Source organism: Callorhinchus milii, unplaced genomic scaffold, assembly GCF_018977255.1.
Source record: "Callorhinchus milii isolate IMCB2004 unplaced genomic scaffold, IMCB_Cmil_1.0 Scaffold23, whole genome shotgun sequence".
NCBI lineage: Eukaryota > Metazoa > Chordata > Chondrichthyes > Chimaeriformes > Callorhinchidae > Callorhinchus > Callorhinchus milii.
In genome coordinates, this window is record NW_024704764.1 from 1083227 (window position 1) to 1095921 (window position 12695).

General features: G+C 40.4%; 1 protein-coding gene across 1 annotated transcript; it reads right to left on the reverse strand.

Annotated features, from left to right (window-relative positions):
- Positions 1–5813: 5813 nt before the first annotated feature.
- hoxb1a (homeobox B1a) lies at positions 5814–7538 on the reverse strand. The gene is given in 3 exon segments (XM_007904378.2): positions 5814–6184; positions 6954–7079; positions 7082–7538. Coding segments are annotated over 3 exon segments (954 nt in total).
- Positions 7539–12695: the final 5157 nt, after the last annotated feature.

Sequence of the window (12695 nt, forward strand, 5' to 3'; positions counted from 1 at the left end):
CTCCTGTTTTTCATAATATAATGAATAAGAATTTATGGGTTTAATAATATATTGCTCGGGCCTTGATTCTCCCGTGTTATTACCGTAACGTCTTGTTTATTTGATAGATGGGAACGTAGCTTTTTTGACCCCAGCACAAAAAAAAGCCAAATGAGAACATTCATTACTGCGATACAGATTCATTTGAGGTGGACTTTGCGTGGAATATTACTCTTTAGCCGCGCGATGTTGGCTTATATCAAATATTGATGTTTTTTTTTTGATGTAATACGTCAGGAGTTCTTTAAATAATTAAAACGGTTTCGCCGCAGATCATCGAAAATCCCCCTAAACGTAGAATAAAAATGCATTTTGGAATTTCAAAAATTTGCCTCCCAGAGGCGTGGTCAAAGTCACCAATAAAGTATCATTAACTATTCATTTATTCAGCCAAGGTCCGACCTTTGACCCCCCCCCCCCCCCCCCCCAAATCTAAAACGAGTTGCTATTTGTTCTGTATCGTGTGTCACTTCCAAATCTTTCCAAATAATTGCTGAGGCTCGTTTGAAACGAAGGAGATTTGTTTTATTCCACGGCCTCGCTCGTGGACGGAAAGGGGTGGGGGGGGGAAAAACAGCGAGAAAGGTTCGCCTACCCCAGATCTGACCCTGAGCCAGAAGCCAGAAACGCTTAATCAAGGGTGACCCAGACTGTGAATTAATTTCGTCCTGAACTCTCGGTGAACCGAGCCCGAGAGAAGGAGAGCAGAGCAGAGAGAGCAGAGCGGGGTTCTTGTGGCTGCCCTGGGCAAACCTTTCAGCCTGAGTAAATATTGGAAGGAGTCCTTCTGATGGTTTGGCTGAAATGGTCCTGTCAAGCAAATGTAAACTTAAAGGAGCTGAAAAGCGTACAGATACTTCCGCATCCTTTTCAGTGTAAAAGTCTCCCCTCACCTGTGCTCCAGACAAAGGGACCTGTGGTGATCAGTAATTAAAACGAGAAACTCGCTGTCATGGGCGCCCCCCACTCCTTCTCTTCAAACACGAGTTGAAACTCATCGTTCAAGCGAGTGTGTGTGTGTGTGTGTGTGTTTATGAGGGCGTGCGGTTGAATGATGGAGTTCAGTTTAGTTTAAAAATCCGTTTCCTCCAGCTCGTCTGGCTACTGAAATTTACATCTCCTTGTTTTCAGATGTTGGTCCTTAAAGCAGGACACCAATCATTCATTGGGTGTTACCAAATGTTTCACTCGTAATAAGATGGGACTGATTTCTACATTGCTGTTGTCGAATCATCTTTCAATAACTCATTAAAGTGTTAGATCAGTCTTGATTTAGAATTGGCATATTTTAACATAACAGCTCAGGATAAGACCGAACTAAGACCTTGAACCATGTAAAACAATAGAGATCCACATTATATTTTGGACACTCCATGTTACATACTTGGTAAAGGCGACGTTTTCCTCGTGGTTTATAGTACAATGATATTTGGCCCCCGATGTCTTCCAGTATTGCTCACATTTTACTGGTTTTGGAAGAACAATAATCATTCTTTAGTGTGAAGCACTTTGGGATGTCCACAATACGCGAAAAGCGCTCTATCAAATCCAAGGATTATTATTATTATTATTATTATTATTATTCACTCCCAGCGATTGCCCCGAAATAATTTACAAAGCAAGTTCGCCCACAAAATACACAGTCAGTTCACTTTACACTAAGTTCTGTGAAGAGCGTTGAGGCGTCTCGAAGACGTGATAATGCGATCTATCAAATACAAGGAGTATTATTATTATTATCATTATTAAAAAGCGCTGTACACATTGTCGAAGCTAAAATTACCATTTGGTGCCGAAAAGACGAAGTTGAGATTTTATTGCGAATAATGCGTTAAATTCGGTGCGGGAACTGAAACGTTGAGAGAATTGAGACAACCAGTGGCTCTTTTTTCCAGCTCCCCCCCCCCCCCGCCCTTCCCCCATCCCACCCCAATTTTGCTTGAACAAATGCAAGTTGAATATTAATGTCAGGTTTAAGAGTTTAAATAGTAAAACACTTCCAACTTCAGCAACAGGGATGACAAAAAAAGATCACTTGCCATCAAAGAAGCCTTGGGAAATGTTATGAGTGGAGTTGACTTCACATCACATGGGAAGGGCAAACGCGCTTACAAAACAAGCGCAATTAACACTGAGTTGTGAGGAGCAGATGGCGGAGGGCCCTGTCCGCTCAGAACAACCTTCACCCTTTGAAATCGCTTCTTTTTACACACAAAAAAAATCGTCCTACAGTTGTCAAAGACTTTAAGAGAGTCCGAAGTCCCTTTATTTCCAGTTTACTGGAGGTGAACTCCAAAGCCAATAGTTGACTTTTTATTATTTTTTTGGGGGGGGGAGAGAGAGAGAGAGAGAGGGGGGGTCTTATATGACTTTTCCTAAAATATTAAACGAATTATACCTCCCAAACAATCGCTTTGCGAAATATGGGCCAATACCCGTTTCCCAAATGCTTGAAATGCTTACGAGAGGGGAAGGGGTTAAACGAGTGATCACCCGTTTGCTGAAACAAAACAAAAGGCTGACTTTTGAGACTAACAATTAACTTGTGTTGAATAAGTGACAGCGCTTCATCAGAAGGGAGATCGAGGAACAGTTGGGCCGGTTCCTAATTCTCGAAAACTTAAATGTTTACCGAGTTTGGGCGACAATTAAACCCGGTGCCGGTGCCGGGGAGAAGTACAGTAGTTTGCAGTTGTTTCCGGAGACACTTTCTGGATTTCAATGGGAGTCGCTTTTTATCTTTTGTTATGCTGAACACCAGAAGCCACATCAGCACCGATTCCCGGGTTACATCATTGTTCCTTAACATATACATACGAGTGAAATGTATTGTTCGCACAGGCGGTTTCGGTGGAGCTTTTGTAGCATCACCGAGAGACGTGTGAACATGTCGCAGTGCCGAATGCTAATCGGTGCACGAGAATTTAGACTTGAAACGCAAACGTTTATACAACTGCTCTGAGCCTCACAGTGAATAACTATCTCAGCGTTTTGTTAAAATACATTTTACTTTCCCGCCTGTGCTGCAAATGCAAACTTTCGTTCGCTTTGACACTCCTGTGTTTTGCTCAGCAAACTGAAAACGTCATCCTGCAGGCAGTCAGTCTGAGGCCTGTTGATCTCTGTGACACTGATTTATCATGTTAAATTAACAGCAGGTCTGAATGACAAGAGTTATACTTTGGGCAGAGAGCTGTAAATTTATTTTGTTTCGTGGCTGAATTTTGGAGCGAAAGGTTTGCTTGTATGAATAAATGTAACATATATAGGTAGCATATATATGCTACATATATGTTATACATATATATATATAACATACACACAAACTGTATATTTCGCCCACAAAATATAGTCAATTCACTTTACAGTATATACTGTGAAGTGCTTTGAGACGTCTCGAAGATGTGATAAGGCACTATATCAAATGCAAGGATTATTATACATATATTATATATAACGTGCATGAAAATACACCCAAATGTGTCGGTGTACGTATACAAGTGTTTGTGACTTTACATGTGTTTACGTTAATCAGTGTATATAATATAGTTGCGTGTTTGATATTGTAAATACGTCTGTGAGTGTATATATGTGACTGCATCGTTTCATGGTGATATTTGTGAGACTGTGTGTGCAAGATACTTTATAACTACGAGTACACGTTACTGAGTATATGTGTATGCGTGGTTTTGTGAGTGTAGGTGTGTGTATGTGCGCGCACCTCTGCAAGATACGCAGAGGGTTATTTGTCAAATTAAGTCTATTTAGATAGCTCCAAATAAAAACGAGCTCTCTCTGAATTTAACATGGGCTGTCGCACAAAAAGGAAAACGAGCATTTTAGCCAAGACACAAGCTGTTTATTGAAGTAGTGAGTGATGTAAAGTGCCTATTTTAAATCAATGTGTGGGCGCTTTAATGAGGGTTCTGTTATTAAAGAGACAGCAAAATCAAGAGAGATAAAATCAGAGCCCATTCTGGTTTATTAGATACTTTCAAACGATCACCTGCTTTTTATACATTGAGACATTGTATTTCTCAGTACCTATTGATCATGTTTAGTCTCACTAGTCCTAACTCTTACCTGGTGTATCCATTTATCAGTGCATTTATCTGACTCTCAGAATATAGCGTTTTTGGAAAGTTAGAAGTTGTTTGTTTGAAAAGGGGACAATGGTGTCATCTTCAGGGGACTCTGTTGACTTGTTTGTAAATCCCAGAGGCGTTTGGAGGTAAAAAGGTCAGGGGGACATCCGGAGTTTGCTGTTGCATTCCTCGCTTCTCTCTATACAATTATTTTAAGAGACATCGCCAAGTACTATTTACTTAATGCAGTTCATGAAAGATATATACCCCAAAAGAACGTTTTCTTGAAATTCGATTAATGTTTACATTCATTGGATGAACTATTTGTTAATTAATAGCTGTCGTTAATGGGATATCTGTTGTAGGGAAGTTTTATCCAATTCCTTTCTCAATTACCATTTGGTCAATTTCATATCAGTTTCAGATTTTCAAAAGCAACTAGCACTGGCCTGGATTGGTAGATGGGTTTATTTAATAGTGGATCTGACAGCAGACGGATTACCAACTGGAGGATGGAATACTTTATAATGATCAGAGTGAAATAATTAAAGGAAACGAAACATGAATCTTGATAATTATATTGTCAAGGATATCACAGGTCCTTCAAAGATTAACTCTGGACAGATGCACAATCTTTAACTCGTCCTTTATTGGGAGACCATTGGTTATGAAAGTAATCAAGAAACACTCGTTTTATAATAATTAATCGATTTTATTGCAATGAGGTAGTTTTAACACGAGGGTTTGCGAATGTACAATAACACACTGGGAGTCTCGCTTATGAGGCTGAGACCCAAAAGTGATCACAAACTCAGCAAAACCTGAATCCCGTCATCACATCACACAGTGCTTCGCATTCACCTTACATTCATTATCAAGAGATTTCGGCTAAAAAACGGGGGCTAAAAGCAATTGAAAAGGCAAACCTTCTCCAGTGTTGTCGTTAGTACATTCGTCCAGTGAGGAGGAAATTCCAGACACATATTTTCTTATCAGAACCCCAAAACATTGATTGAATAACAGAAATATTAAAAATGTCAGAAAAGTGAACGAATGAGAGATTAGTATTTCACATTTTCAGTATTGCATATCCGCTGAATCGTACGCTTGTTTTTTATATATATTTAAAAAACATTCATTTTCGGAACAAGTGACGTTGTCGATAACCCTGTAACAGTATTAGTAGTGCAATCTCAAATAAACACAGATCTCTGAAAAACAGATCTCCATAACTGCAGAATGGAGGTGCGCTTGTCAATATCCGATATATACATATAATCCCATTTTAATGCTAATGTACATACAAATGGATTTAAATCTACACCTAGAAACATAGGAACTTTCAACACACGGGGAGGGGAGTCATTCGGCCCATCGTGTCTGCAGTAACACTGGGTGAAGCCAAACTCCTGTAAAGTTTATACAATGAGGCAAAATACTCTTAACGTTGCAAGGGTAAAATATATACAACTCAATGGGCCATGTGAATAATATCTCTTATAACAGCGATTGGCAGCAAACCATGGGATATCCGCATTGTAAACATATGGAAAGTGCAAACCTAACTTTTTGGAGTTAATTCCCTGAGTTTATTACAAACGCGATAACACAAAAAGGAGGACAATTAACATCAGAAACATGAGAGTTCAAGGAATTGCAGGGGGGGAAAACGTTCTTTTATTTAAAGATTTATCTATCCGTTTTATTTTCGCCTGGGTTATAAGTGTGAATGTTTTCTGATGTGGATGATCTGGGAGAGGTGGCGGGAGAGGGTGTCGAGGACTTGTCTGACCCATCCCCGCTTTCCTTTGCAGTGTTAGTGAAGAAGAGAGGCCCAAATCCTTCCCTCTCTCGCTTTTTCTGTTTCATTCTGCGGTTCTGGAACCAGATTTTGACCTGTGTTTCATTCAGCTCCAGAGTGGCAGCGATTTCCACCCGCCTGGCCCGGGTCAGGTACTTGTTAAAATGGAATTCCTTCTCCAGCTCAGTTAATTGTTTGGTGGTGAAATTGGTCCTCGTCGAGTTCGGCGGACCGCCAAGTCCGTAGTCAGCAATTTTGGCTGAGAAAAAAGAGAGAGAAAACAATTAGATCGATCCTTTAAGAGGAACCCTCCATTAGACAAAAAAAATCAGCACTTAATGCCCCGGAACTTAAGGGAAGCAAAGATAAAACATTAGCACTGGGGGTTTACACTGAAAACAAACTGTTTCATTGAACGAAGATCAAAGACTTGAAATGAACAGAACATTAACCCTTACTTAGCTGGTTGCGAAACAAATTCTGAATGTTTGGTTTTATAGTCCAACTATCTGGTCTGACAAAGAACACTCACTGGATTTGAGATGTGCACCAGTGCGGATCAGCAAAGAAATGGGCACTTGAAGCAGTTAAGTGGAACCTGTGGGTGATACTACGTTTTTAGCCACTATGGAGATTATAGATGTAGATATACATCAGGCCTACCCTATATATGTATACATATATTATTATATATATAGGGTAGACCTGACCACTAAAATGTTCCACTCCACAGCGACTCCACTTGTCAGATTCGGTTCAATTTCATAAAATCAGTTCATCTTGAGGGAATTGTGTGTGTGTGTGTGTGTGTGAGAGAGAGAGAGACGCGAGGGGAGGGAGCAAGGCGTCACCAAATGATTTAGTGCAACGCGATGAAAATAAAGTTGCAGCACTTCAGCGTGAAACAACCAATGGAAAGGTGGTGCAGATTCACATTTTTTAAAAAACTTTTTGAAAGGAGCTTTAATTGGCTTCTCGCCATTTTCCCCCCAGTCCGGGCAAGAGGTTGGTGTTTATACTGCACTGACCTGTTTTAGGTGGGTTTCTTTTCACTTTCATCCAGTCAAACGTTTGACCCGACGACGATGAATCAGAGGTGCACGATGGTTCATTCTCCCCTTCTTGAGATGGAGACAGATTAGTGTAGGTCCAAAGATCAAGCCCTGTTGCTCTTGGCCGTAGGAATGCTGATACTGACCCGACCCTGAGACACCAGAGTAGTTGTCTGGCAGGGGATTGCCGGGGGATGGTATACTGCCAGTGTACCCCGGGGTCTGAATGTACGCCCCATCTGATTCTTGGTTGAAAAAATAATGGTGATTGTAAGGCAGGTTGCAGGTTTGGCTGGTATAGCTGGTGGGGGTTGTATTGGCGAATGGGATTCCCAGGTTGGAGTGATGCGAATAGCTGGCTGGCTGGTGCTGATGCTGGTGTGCAATGTGCCCACTCCCTCCTGCCAGGAATCGTCCATCACTGTTGTCAGTGTTACCTGCACAGGGAGCGAAAGCTGTTATTCCTTGTTCTGAATGGTGGTAACTCTTGGGTGAGTAGGCGCTCGTCCCACGATTACAAATTGCATACTCTAAGAAGGAGTTCATCCTGGTATTGTCCATCTGCCAGTGATGGACGATCAACCTGTTCGGGATTCTGTCCCTGCCCCTACAACCCCCAGCACTATGTCAACCGGTAAACTTCCCCCATGGCTTGACTGGCGATCAAACGATGTCACTCAGGAGGACATTCACGTGACCCCCGAGTCGCCAATGGCAAAGGACCTCCCGATGGTAGTGAGCTCTGTGGAGTGATCCATCACCCGTGACATTTACATCACAAAAGCCTTCAATCACAGTTATTCGCATCAATCTGATAGGAACACATACGTCAGATCGACCATAGTGTGGGGTGGGGGGGAGGGGGGGAGGGGGAGTGGGGGGGGGGGGGGGGGGGGGGGAGGGGTGGGGAGAGAAAGTTGGAATTATTCAACATTGTCTTTAAAGTGTTAAAAAGATTTGGTCATACCATGTATCACAGCTGCCCAGAAATCGTGGGTACAAAATCTCGCCGAAATACATCAATTCTCAAGTAGGTAATTTAGTCCATTTTAACGTGTACCTGATTTGAGTGATTGTTTGAGTAATGCAGTTTTGAAAGACCAAAGTCTCCTGTTTCAGGGTTCTTGATTTGCAAAAACAAATCATCACAATATAGATCTGCTTTAACATCATTCTCAAACTTTGTTTTAAACCCAAGGTAAAGTACATTAATCAGCGTTATGACAGTAGCACTGATAAACAGGCCGCTACAGTACATGTGGGGTCATTAAAATAACTTATTTGCTTTGAGAATGAACCGCAATGATCTTTCTGCGAATGCTGTACTGTGTTAAACGATATGATGCGTCTGTATGACTTTTTAAAAGAAATATATGTGTCCCATGAGATGTTTGATAAAGAGGTTCATAAGACTGTGATACAGATGCGTAATAGGCTGGACGAATTGCACTTTGTTTAACTGCTATCTTTTTTGTTCCAATTTTGCAACTCGCTGGAAACCAGTATGTGCCATGAGAACCATCAGTTACATTTAGAAATGCAATATTAAACTTATCCTGTTTGTTTATTCGCGAAACTGTACAGAGAAGCATTGAAACAACACTGCCAAGTCAGCCTGACGGTGTCTATTTAATAGTTCGGGAGATCAACCTATACTTAGACAATTAAAATAGAGATAATGTTTATTTAACAGGCTCACAACCATAGTGCTGCAAGATAAGTGACTGTCTTGGGAAAGCAGTATATCTGATCAATTCGTCGATAAGATGATAAATCAATCAGTGCAAGTTGAATAGACGGTTGGATCTTTAAAAAATTGATTGAGAAATATTACTGTTATATAATTCAATCTTGTGGTGGAGCTCGAAGCTACCTGAGAGAGGGACCGCTCACAGAAATAGGGAGAAATCCATCATTTCATTGCTCATTGGTTCCAGCATTCAGGCTGAAGTTTTGAAATAGTAATCAGGGGGTGCTTTACATGTTTTACCCATTTAAAGTTATTTAGTTCAGAGAACCAATGGAACTGAAAGTGACATAATATCTTTCATAAAGTGAAGGGTTCACGCTGGATAAAAGCAAACGTGAGGCCATCCCACACATGGTCCCAACACTGAGTTTTGTTCGCTGTCAGGCTATATGGTATTATCCCAGCATTTAAGCACATTTAATATGTTGGACATAATAAGATGCTTTTCTCTTTACATTCCGAGTTATCAGATATATACACACAGTTTAGTGGTGATTAGCTGGATGCCCGAGGCTTACAATTATACTAATTTACTCAGTTAACAGAAAAAGATTAATTGTACAGTATGTGATGTGTCACTGTTGCACCTAGACATTCGGGCTGTTTCGTCGCCCGCCATCTGTTAGGTTCATGGAGTGCTTATATTTTCTACATAATGATACCCTATCACTGTCACTGAATTCAAGAAACATTATTTTTGCCTTCACTCATTCAGTCGGTGGATCCATATGTCAGAGACAGTTCTGGCAGCGAGCAATTTAAATACTTTGATGTCCGTTTCATTTTACTACTGCTTACCACAACCATAGAGGCGGAGACACAAACATGATATAGGAGAGATATAGCGTGGAGAGTTAGATAAAGAGGGAGAAGATACGCAGAGAGAGAGAGAGAGAGAGAGATGGGTATTTTAAGACTATCAGCCATACCTGAGATACATCACAGGAGATTGAATTATTACTGAGAATGTACTTCGCACCAACTAACCCAAAGTAGTTGCTGAATACTAAGTGTTAGGTTTGAAACGAATGTTTACTTTGTCGTACGATGCTGAAGTAACTCTGAAAGTTTATTGATAGCAAACAGTACAGTATTACTCTTGTACCAGAGCCTCCATTGACTGAGGTGGTGGGGGTTAACACGTGCTAGTGTAATTTAGATTGCCAGTGAGAAGCATAAATAGTGTTCATTTACCAGCTGGCTGTGCACAGTGTGAGGTGTATACTGACCCCATTGGTGGAATAAAGGGTTTTAGCGAGTAAAACTTTGACGAGCTTAACTTTTGCCTGGACGGTAGTGAGCCTAGATGCTTGGGTTTTCCACTTAATGCATTGCAGCAAAATAGATTATGTGCAGTATTGCACCCTGACCGTACAATCTTTATTTAATTAATGATTTGAAAATAACGTTACTGACAACCCTTACTTAATAAAATTTTAATTTCCATTTCGAACTGTACATTAGTGGACAGAACGTGGTTGACAGAAATGAATCGTTGTTTCCAGCATGCAGTTCAGTTTATTAATTACATGTCCAGGACAGTTATGAGAATCAATTCAATAATATCCTCTTCCAATCCTCTTACAGGCTTTGGGGCTAAATTCGCTTTAAAATATGTACGCACTCCCCTCGCTTGTTTTCATTAAAAAAAAACGAAAGAATCTAAAAATGAACTTTCATTATACCCCCAAGTTTATGAAATTTTCATCCGATTCACGATGTCTCAATTGCACTATATATTGTGTTCCTGTTTATCTAATCAAATTCAAAGCTTAAAATAGATGTGCTCACAGTTGTGGTAATAGCTATGTGTACATGAGACTCGAGAAGGGAAACTTGGGAGAAACTGGAGAACCAGGCTTTAAGTGGGTTATCACCAACGGATTGCTTTTAGTCTGTGCCTCAGTTGAGTAAAGATCCATTTGGTTTGAAATAGAAAGAGTGAAAATTCGATCAATATTTTAACTCTGAATTGCAATTCTTGGTGATTTCCAGAATACCGAGGCACGCTCTTTAGGTTTCAATATTTTCCGATTCCGTGTGATTGGAAGAATTAACCCCTCATTGTGGGCTCCCAAATTAACTGTAATGTGACATCCAGTTAATCCCTTCCACCCCTCCTCCCACTTCACGATTTTCCTGCTATATTCGTGCAAAAGGTTTTGAATGCACAAGAATTTAGGAAAACGGGGGCAATAGGAGACCATTCAGCCCATCCAGCCCGTTCCACTAATGTGTTATATCTATTGATTGTGCCACCACAGCTTCTGGGCAGAGCATTTCAAATCTTCGCATCCCTTCGTGTGAAGACATTCCTCACCTCAGTCCTGTCGCAGTTTTGATTTTTAAGGCTATGTCCCTCGAAATGCATCTCTCTCCCAGAGGGTGACATGTGGTCCACTATCTAATCTGTGAATTCATTTCATTACTTTTAGTGCACTTCAGTCTACACAAATAAGGTCATAAAAAAACCTCAGTTAAACTTGATTTGTCCTACATATTCCTCGTGTTTCCTTGCCTTTTTTGTACAGTTGGAAAATGAACACCCTCCCTGCCCTGATAGGAGGAGTACCCCATTGTCGACTTAAGGGGGCACTATACAATATGAGGTAATAGTCAGTAAAGATCCGGTGGCTTCCTTCATACAGTAGATATACTGCGACCCCCCCCCCCCCCCCAGGCCCGCACCCCCCCCCCCCCCCCCCCACGCACACACACACAGACACAATTTCTTCTACAGCTCCTGGTTTTCTCAATACTCGGATCCAAAGTCCATGCACAATTTCATTGGGGTTCCATTGGTCAGACTTGTCTAAAATAATCTCCAATCCAGTGTGTTAAAAAAATGTTTGTCTCTCAGTAGAATCTTAAGAAGTGGCGTGTGAAATCCGTTTTACAATCTTTTAAAATATAATCGATTGTTTTCCAGTGTACTGCCCACAGGCAAATATTGGGACCACTGCTGTCGGAAACTATGTAAATTGTGGTTATTGTAAATTGGACCATATTGTTCTGGGACGTGGTGGTGGGGAATCAGTGTATAAATAAATATATTGTATTTATGTTAGTTGCTTATTTACCATTTCCCTTTAATGTGTTTCGGAAGAGAACTGCTTTTTTTTAAAAAAAATACAGATACTTTTAAGAGGAGTAAAGTAGGCGTGTTACACATTTCAATGGCTCGGTGCCCAATCCGAAATAGACAAGTAATAGTATCTTTTACACTGGGACACAATATGCACATTGATGTGCAAACGAAATCTACTGCACTATTGAATGGTCATTGTGGGTCATTTTTAGATGCTACAGAAGCAAATACAATATCTAACACTGATCAATCTTGATTTATATCTTATCTTACTATGAACAATTTTGAACGGTTTTTATTTAATGTTACAGTATTTCTTTTGAAACAATATTAAAGTTTTATTTCGGGAATGATCCAGAGTACGTAGACATATGTCTACTGTTCATTGATTTTGAATTTATGAACCCGATCAGAAATTGACAAGTAGGAGGATAAATAAAGGGGATACAAATGTCTTTCGGGAAGGGCGGATTGAGTGGTTAGTTTCCATTTATTAAGGCTGTTCTGTGGGCGTAGAATTGATTTGCAATTGTCACTGCCGTGTTCTCTGGACGTGAAGCAAGTTTTACTGGTCATTATGCTATGTAAAGAGGCGCTCGTTAGAGATTTGTATTGATAACATGTCAGGGGCTGCGTACGGAAGTTGAAGGAGTTTGTACTCAATTAAGCTGTCATGTATTTATTGAAATAGGAAAACCACAAAATTCCTTTAAAAAAATGATAATTCGAATAGTTCCTAAAACCTTGCAACTTGGATTGTACTTAGCGTATATTTAAAAAAAACACCAGTGGAAAAGCATCCACGTTAGTCATCTGTTCTTATTTTTTTAATTGCCAAGGAAACTGTTTTTTTTCTGTAGATCCCTTTCTCTGTCTCCGT